Source organism: Petaurus breviceps, unplaced genomic scaffold (genome assembly GCF_028583685.1).
Source record: "Petaurus breviceps papuanus isolate PSGF00001 unplaced genomic scaffold, PetGlider_PUasm1.0 446, whole genome shotgun sequence".
Classification (NCBI taxonomy): Eukaryota; Metazoa; Chordata; class Mammalia; order Diprotodontia; family Petauridae; genus Petaurus; species Petaurus breviceps.
In genome coordinates this window covers 1,198,750-1,207,713 of record NW_027186338.1, presented here as the reverse complement: position 1 = coordinate 1,207,713, position 8,964 = coordinate 1,198,750, and the positions used below count along the sequence as shown (strand labels likewise).

The 8,964-nt window shown below is 34.5% G+C and overlaps 1 protein-coding gene and 1 pseudogene across 1 annotated transcript in view; both read left to right on the top strand.

Moving 5' to 3' along the window:
* LOC138171502 (zinc finger protein 850-like) overlaps nucleotides 1-8,964 on the top strand; it is a 92,698-nt gene that overhangs the window by 81,089 nt on the left and 2,645 nt on the right. The window contains exons 6-7 of the mRNA XM_069101024.1: nucleotides 8,028-8,919; nucleotide 8,964. The exon at nucleotide 8,964 is cut by the window's right edge and continues 2,645 nt beyond it. Of these exons, the coding sequence (XP_068957125.1) occupies nucleotides 8,028-8,919; nucleotide 8,964 (893 nt within the window). The remainder of the gene's footprint in view (nucleotides 1-8,027; nucleotides 8,920-8,963) is intronic.
* LOC138171499 (ATP synthase subunit ATP5MJ, mitochondrial pseudogene) lies at nucleotides 2,537-3,188 on the top strand (annotated as a pseudogene).

Genomic DNA, 8,964 nt, shown 5'->3' with positions numbered 1-8,964 from the left:
ACTTCATTCCCTATTCTGATTCTTTGTTTCTTTTTCTTCTCTTATTGCTATTGCTTGGATTTCCAGTACAATACTGTATAATATTGGTGACAGTGGGCATCCTTGTTTCACATCTGATCTTACTGGGAAGACTTCTAGTTTATCTCTATTATAAATAATGCTTGCTGTTGGTTTTAGATAAATACCTTTATCAATTTGAGGAAAAATCCATTTATACCCATACTTTCAAATATTTTTTAATGGAAATGAGTGTTGTACTTTATCAAAAGCTTTTTCTACATCTATTGATATTATCATATAATTTTAAAACAACTTTTATTATTTACATAATCAGTTATTTTAATTATGTTAAATCATGTCTATCTTCCAGTCCTATTTGATCATAGTGTATAATTCTTGGAAGCTTTTAGCTAGTATTTTATTTAGGATTTTTCCTTCCATATATATTCGTGAAATTGGTCTGTAATTTTCTTTCTTGGTTTTTACTCTTCCTTGTTTTGGTGTCATTATCCTGTTTCAGAAAAGGAGTTTGGTAGGATTCCTTTTTTTTTTTGCATATTTTCCAAATATTTTGCTTAATACTGAAATCATTTCATGTTTAAATGTTAGATAGAATTCACTAGTTAATCTATCTGGTTCCTGTGCTTTTTTCTTAGAAAGCTCATTTATAGCTTATTCAATTTCTTTTTCTTAAAGAGGTCTGTTTAGATATTCTATTTCCTCTTCTACCAATCTAGACAATTTTTATTTTGGTAAATATACTTCCATTTCACTTACATTGTTAAATGTATTGGCATATGACTGGGCAAAATAACTCCTCATAATCACTTTAATTTCATCTTTGTTAGTGGAATGCTCACCCTTTTCATTTTTGATACTAGTGATTTGATTTTCTCACTTTTTATTATCAAAGTAACTTATTGCTTATTTTATTTGTTTTCTCATAAAACCAATTCTTCATTTTATTTATTAATTCAATGATTTTTTTACACTCAACTCTATTAATTTCACCTTTAATTTTTAGGATATTGATAACCCAATTCATTAATCTTCTTTTCCTTTATTTTATTGATTTATGCATTTATAGAGAGATACATTTTCCTCTGATCACTGCTTTTGCTGTGTCCCATAGGTTTTCATGTGTTGTCTCATTTTTGTCATTTACTTTAATCTAATTGTTATATCTATGATTTGTTCTTTTTTTTAATTTTTTGGTCTTTATTAATTCGTTTGCTTACTTTTAGTTTACAAGATTCAGTTACACAATTCCTTGAGTTTCAGATTTTCTCTCCCTCTCTCCCCTTCCCCTCACCCCCATGACAGAGTACAATCAATAATAGGATCTGCAATTAGTTTCACATTAGACATTAGTCAGGTTATAAAGGACTGTACCAGATGGAATGAACAGTGGGAAAGAGGAAACAAAACCAAGCAAGGAAAAGAAAAAGCAGGTAGTTTTCTTCAATCTGGATCCCAACACAGTTGTTTCTCTGGGTGTAGACATCTCTCTCCATCATGAGTCTTTTGGGGTTGACTTACAACCCTGCATTGCTGAGAAGAGTCTAGTCTATCAGAGTTGGTCATCACACATACATTGTGTCCGTAATTTTGTACAAATTTCTCCTGTTTCTTCTCTTCTCACTCAGCATCAGTTTGTATAAGCCTCTCCAGGTAAATATGAAGTCCATCTTCTCCTCATTTCTTATACCACAATAATATTCTATTACATGCATATACCACAACTTGTTCAGCCGTTCCCCAATTGATGGGCACCCCCTTAATTTCCAATTCTTTGCCACCATAAAGACTTGCTATAAATATTTTTGTACATATGTGTCTTCCTCCCAATTCTATGATCTCTTTGTGATAGAACAGCACAAGTGGTATTGCTGGGTCAAAGGGTATGAAATTATTTATTGCCCTTTGGGCATAATTCCAGATTGCTCTCCAGAATGGTGGATCAGTTCACAACTCCACGAGAAATGCATTAGTGTTCCAATTTGTCCACATCCTTTCCAGCATTTGTCATTTTCCTGTTTTGTCATCTTAGCCAATCTGACTGGTGAGATATGGTACCTCAGAGTTTTTTTGATTTTCATTTCTCTAATCAATAGTGATTTAGAGCATTTTTTTTTTTTTAAAGCAATCGGGGTTAAGTAACTTGCTCAAGGTTACACGGCCAGTTATTCCTGGGTGTGGTGCTGAATATCTGAGCCCGGATTTGATCCAGGTCATCCCAACACTGGAGCCGGTGCTCTTACTCACGGAGCCACCTGGCCGCCCCTAGAGCATTGTTTTTTTAATATGCTTATAGATATCCTTAATTGCATCCTCTGAAAACTGCCTGTTCATATCCTTTGACCATTTATCAATTGGGGAATGACTTGTATTCTTCTAGATTTGACTCAGTTCTCTGTATATTTTAGAAATGAGTCCTTCATCAGAGATATAGGTTGTAGAAATTCTTTCCCAATTTTTCACCTCCCTCCTAATCTTGGTTACATTGGCTTTGTACAGAAGCTTTGCAATTTAATGTCATCAAAATTATCTATTTTGGGCTTTTCCCAGCACTCCCTGCGAGGCCCAGGCTTTTGGGGTCACCTTTCCAAGCCTTTGGCCTTCCGCTGTTCCCTGCTGCCGGCCCAGGCCCAGCCGCGCGCGGCTGTTCTTGCAGAAGCCAGCCACGATATTACAGTACTTAATGAAAAATGTTTGGACACCACTGAAGCCCTACTATACCCAGGTTTACCAGGAGATCTGGGTAGGAATGGGTGTGATGGGGTACATTGTTTACAAAATCAGAAGTGCTGATAAGAAAAGCAAAGCTTTAAAAGGTTCAGGTTCAGCTGCTCCTGCTCATGGACATCATTATCGGGATTTACTTTAGGATTATGCATAATGTGAAACATCAGGCTGGCTGTAAATTTGGGCATTTGACGATAGAAGAAAGGATGCAAAGATTTCCTATATTAACCTTTAGGCTTTTGTTCATTCAATGAAATAAAATCATATATATATAAGGAAATTATTGTGTTCCAGTTCAATTAAGATATCCCTTTTTTATCTGGTTCTCACAACTTTGATCTTATGTGTATACTGCAGATTCAGCATTTGTTTTGTAATGTATCTGGTAGACTAATTGTAATTACCTCTAAAATAAAATGATTAAAATTTTTCAAAAGATCAAATTTTTGTAAGTCTAGAGGAACTGAGTGATGTCAATAAATATCTTGAGTTGCTTAAAAAAATTATCTATTTTGCATTTTATAATGCTCTCTAATTCTTTTTTGGTCATAGAGTCTTTGTCTCTCCACAAATCTGACAGGTAAACTATTCCTTACTTTCCGAGATTAGTTACAGTATCAGCCGTTATACCTAGATCATGCAGCCATTTAGACTTGATTTTGGTATATGGTGTTAGATAATGGTCTATGCCTAGTTTCTGCCATACTATTTTCATTTTCCCAGCAGTTTTTGTCAAATATTGAGTTCTTATCCCCAAAGCTGGAATCTTTGGGTTTATCAAACAGAAGATTGCTGTAGTCATTGACTGCTGAGTCTTGTGTGCCCAATTTATTCCATTCATCCACTACTCTGTTCTTCAGCAAGTACCAAGTAGTTTTGAGTGAAATGGATAAATATTTACAAAAATATAAGTTGTCCAGATTAACTTATGTTTTGTTGGGGCGGCCAGGTGGTGCAGTGAGTAAGACACTGGCCCCAGAGTCGGGATGACCTGGGATCAAATCCGGGCTCTGATACTTAGCACCACACCCAGAAATAACTGGCCCTGTAACCTTCAGCAAGTTACGTAAGCCCAGTTGCTTAAGAAAAAAAAAATTAATAAATAAACTTATGTTTTGTTCTTTAACCCACTCATCCATTAAGATTAGATTGTTTACTCTGCAGTTAGTTTTTAATGTTAGTTTCTGTGGTCAGCTATTAAATATAATTTTTATTGCATTGTGATCTGAAAATGATACTTTTACTGTTTCTGCTTTTCTGCTCTTATGTATAAAATTGTTATGTACTAATATATGGTCCGTCTTTGTAAAGGTTCCATGAACTGCTGAAGAAAAAGGTATATTTCTTTCTCTTTCCATTTAGTTCTCTCCAGATAGGGATCATATTGATTTATTCTTTGACTCCCACAATTTTTAGGATTACAGTATTTAATTTTCAATTAATTTTTTATCTATGTTTCAAAGGTCCTATATTGAATGGGATTTTCAGTGTATTGTGGTTGGTAAAGTATGCATTTATTACTTCTGCTTCCCAGTATTTATGAGGATTTTGTGCCCTAAAACATGACTTTTTTTGAAAGTGCCAAATGCAGTGGAGAAAAAGATATATTCCTTTCTGTTCCCATTTAATTTTTTCGAGCGGTCTGTCATAGCTAATTTTACTAAAAGTCTATTCATCTCCTTAACTTCTTTCTTACTTATTTTATGGTTAGATTTTTCTAGTTCTGAGAAGGGAAAATTGAGGGAAATTAGTATAGTTTTAGTGTCTAATTCTTACTCTACCTCATTTAACTTTTTAAAAGAAGTCTTATTTATTTATTTAGTTTTAGTTTTTCCACATTCACTATTATAAGATTTTGATTTTTAAATTTTCACCCCCTTTTCCCTCCCCCTCTCCCCAAGAAGGTATACAATCTGATATGTGCTAAACCCATACAGTCATATTAAACATATTTCCACGTTAGTTATGTTGTAAAGAAGTATTATAACCTAAGAGAGTAAACACCAAGAAAGAAAAAAAAAGAGTAAATAGTATGCTTTGATCAGCATTCAGAATCCATATTCTTTTTCTGCAGGTGAATAGCATTTTCCATCATGAGTCTTTTGGAATCATTTAACTTTTGCTTTAAAATTTTGTATACTATGCCATTTAGTACATAAATCTTTACTGTTTTTAGGACTTTATTGTCTGTGGCACATTTTTGGCAAGATATCATTTCCTTGATTATTGATATTATATTAAGGTAACTTTTGATTGGATCTGTTTTTGTTTTTGCATTATCTTAGATTACGATTGCTATCCTTTATTTTTTTTATTTCAGCTGAAGCATAATAACTTCTGCTTTAGCCCCTTCTTTTGTATATATAACAAAACTATCATGTAAATGACTACCGTTAGATACAAGTGTGTGTATATGTATTTAAAATCATTCTATTCATACTTAAGTCTATCAATTCTTTCTGGGAGTGTAATTCTTAAGTGCCTGCTATATGCCAGATTGTACTGGGATACAAGTGAATAAATGGAATAATCCCTTGTGGTAAGTGAAAGATGAAATGACACAACCTAGGTCCTAAGAGAAGGGTCTCTAAACAGTAGGTGGGGATGGTCTCATTTCCCAGCTACACAGGGCTAGGTTTAAAACAGTACAGTAAGATTTTCTCTCAAGTCCCACAACTGAATACGTTTTTCTCACAAGACAGAGGTTGGACTAGACCTATAATTAAACAGAAAAAGAACAGAAGTACCTCCTAAATTGCATTGTCAAATGGAGTCAGTGTGTTTGACTCAGTCACTTCAATTCCCTGTACCACTTGGTGTCCTGATGCCCTCCATTTCCTCACCTTACAGTAAGCAGTTTATATTTAGACTTCATAACAGAGGTATAATTGGATAAGCAAAAATGTTTGTGGTATTTCAGGAATCGGTGACATTCAAGGATGTGACTGTGGAATTCACCCGGGAGGAGTGGGTACAATTGAATCCTTCTCAGAAAAAGTTGTACTGGGATGTCATGCTAGAGAACTACAGGAACTTGGTGTCTATGGGTAAGAACAGCTCCACCCTTTGGAGTCTTAATATATACTGTGACAACTTTCAAAAATTAAAATTATTCTTTAGCATACAAAAGGAAAATATTTCTAATCCTTTTGTAGCCAAGAGATAGATTACTAAGGTCTTTCTTATTATGCCTGTAAATTGATTTCTTGTTTTGTTGTTATCCTTGAGAATATATCCTCACCTCTTGCTTCAAATCCAAGATTTTCTTTCTCTATATAGTTTTGTTTATATAAAATATTCCCACAGTCTTAAGCAGGGATCGCTTAGAACTGAACTAATTTTTAAGTCCTATTCAGTGGCCCATCCTACATAATATAGAATGCCCTTCAGTGATACCTTGTACTATCCTTGAGGTCTTACTAGTTTGCCCACTTGAGGGCTTGAACTGGATTTGAATTCTTTTATTAAGTCTTATAGATGCTTTTTTTTTTTTAAAGAAAGGTAATTTCTCTTTTCCCAGAATCTAAGAAAAATAAAAAAGAAACAGTCCTCCTTCTCTTTCAACCCAGCCAATTAAGCCTCTCTTTGTTGGGGAAAAAAAATCTCAGAAAAATTGAGCTAACTCTTAGTGGTATAAGATACATATGGGGTCCTTAGTCTCCCACCTTTTACTAAGAGTTGAAAGGAGTATTTCATCTGTCTGTTCTATGATGTAACTCTGAGATGACTCCCTGGTCCTTTTGCATTTTCAATGAACAGGATTTACAGTTTCCAAACCAGATGTGATCTACCAGTTGGAAAGAAAGGAAGCATCTTGGATGCCAGAGGCAGATGTTCCCAGAAGCAGCTGTCCAGGTGACTACATAAAAACCAACCAGATGCATCATTGCAAAATAGTGATCTGTTGGTCATTTGAGGTTAAAGCTCTTGTAAAATGTTGAGTAAAGTGGCCTGTCAAATCTTTTCAGGCCTATTGAAAGGAGCTGAGACTTCAAAACTTTTATTACCTCAGGAAGTTCATTTTTTAATTGTATCTTTACTGAAATGTGCCTCAACACTTAAAGAAAGTTGTTGCCTCAGTTATTGGGCAGTTTTTTCTCTTCTGTTCATTTAAGATTATCCTAGTTCTCCTGCCCCACCTGCATGAATTCATTCTCCCTTTTCAAATAAGCACATTACTGAAGATATTAATGTGCACTTTTTCCTTCTGCATTCTCTTCTGTTTTGTTTTTATGACTATATTGCTTTGCTGCTACTTTTAAAGATATTTCATTCTACATTATTTACTTTTCCTCCAGTCTGTCATGTTTTATATCATCCTGTTTTTCTTTAAGCGTTGAAATTATGTTTATAAATGCACATTAATATGTTCATGTGACAGGATTTGTTTGACCTGTAGATTTTCATTATTTTGCTCTTACTCAAAAAGCTGATATGTAAATTTTACTCAGACTGATTTGTTTGCTTTCAGTATTGAGGGTTCAGATTTAGTCCAGGACAGTAGGGTCAAAGGACATGAACAGTTTTGTGGCTCCAGCTGAAATTGCTATGTTACTTTTCAGAAAAATAGCAGCAGCACCTTAATAAGTAACTATTTTAACATTATTACAAAAAACTATCATTTTAAAGTATCTTTGCAAGCCTGAAGTAATTTTATTTGTACCTTCAAATTGTTTTAGTTTTTTCGACTTTGATTAGCAGCATTTGAGTAATGTTTCCGGTAATTCTTAATAATTTAATAATTTCGTTTGTATGTCTTACTCTCACAAATTTTAATGAATTTCTTACAGAGTAGACATGTTGGATGTTTAGAAGAAATTTGTTGCAAGTATTATTACATTTCTTCCATCATACTTCGTTATTCCGTTTATTTCAAGTCTATTTCTCTTCCTTACTCTAAACCCAAGTCTCTATTTTTTTGCTGTTCAGTCTTTTCCCTTCTTATTTTCACCATAGAGGGTAAAGATACTTTTGCAAGTATGTAAAGTCATCTTGTTTTTTTTCTTAATAGTCTTAAGATATTCAAATATCAATTAAAGTAGGGTTTCATTCATCCCTCCAGGGAATTTAATCCTTTTTCAATTTAATTATATATGTTACCTTTTACTCATCATACTTTCACATAAGACAAATTCGTCCTTAGTAAAAGACTAGTGAGCGTATACTTCTCAAGTGAGAAGGCAAGAGAATAGCTCTGCAACCATTGAATAACTAAGAACTTTGGGAAAGGATCAAAAAGGCAGGTTTGCTCAGCTCTTTATTCTTCCTTTCAGAGACCAGAGAATTTACTGGAGATAAACCTCTTGATTTTAATGGATATGGGAAGGCCCTCAAGAACACAAATCATCTTGCTGTCTGTCAGAGAATTCATACTGGAGAGAAATCTTATAAATGTAGTGTATGTGGGAAAACGTTCACATGGAAGAGAAATCTTACTCGACATCAGAGAATTCATACCGGAGATCATTCTAATAAATGTAGTAAATGTGGGCAGGCCTTCAGAATTAAGTTACAACTTACACTGCATCAGAGAATTCATACTGGAGGGGAAGCTTATGAATGCAGTGAATGTGGAAAGGCTTTCTGGGAGAAGTCACAATTTACTGAGCATCAGAGAATTCACACTGGAGAGATGCTTTATGAATGTAAGCAATGTGGGAAGAGTTTCCTCCACACCTCATATCTTAAACAACATCAAAAAATTCATTCTGGAAAGAAACCTTATGAATGTAGTGAATGTGGGAAGGCCTTCAGAGTTAAGTCAGAGCTTACTGCACACCACAGAATTCATACTGGAGAGAAGCCTTATGAATGTAGTGAATGTGGGAAGGCCTTCAGGCGCAAATCAGATCTTACTGCGCACCACAAATTTCATACTGGAGAGATGCTTTATGGATGTAAGGAGTGTGGGAAGGCTTTCCCCTACAACTCATATCTTAAACAACATCAAAAAATTCATACTGGAGAGAAACCTTATGAATGTAATGAATGTGGCAAGGCTTTTTGGAGTAAGAAACAGGTTACAGTGCATGAGAGAATTCATACTGGAGAGAAACCTTATAAATGTAATGATTGTGGAAAGGCCTTCAGGAGTGATTCAGACCTTACTGTGCATCACAAAATTCATACAGAGGAGAAACCTTTCAAATGTAGTGAATGTGGCAAGGCCTTCAGGTATAAGGGAAATTATACTGTGCATCAGAGAATTCATACTGGAGA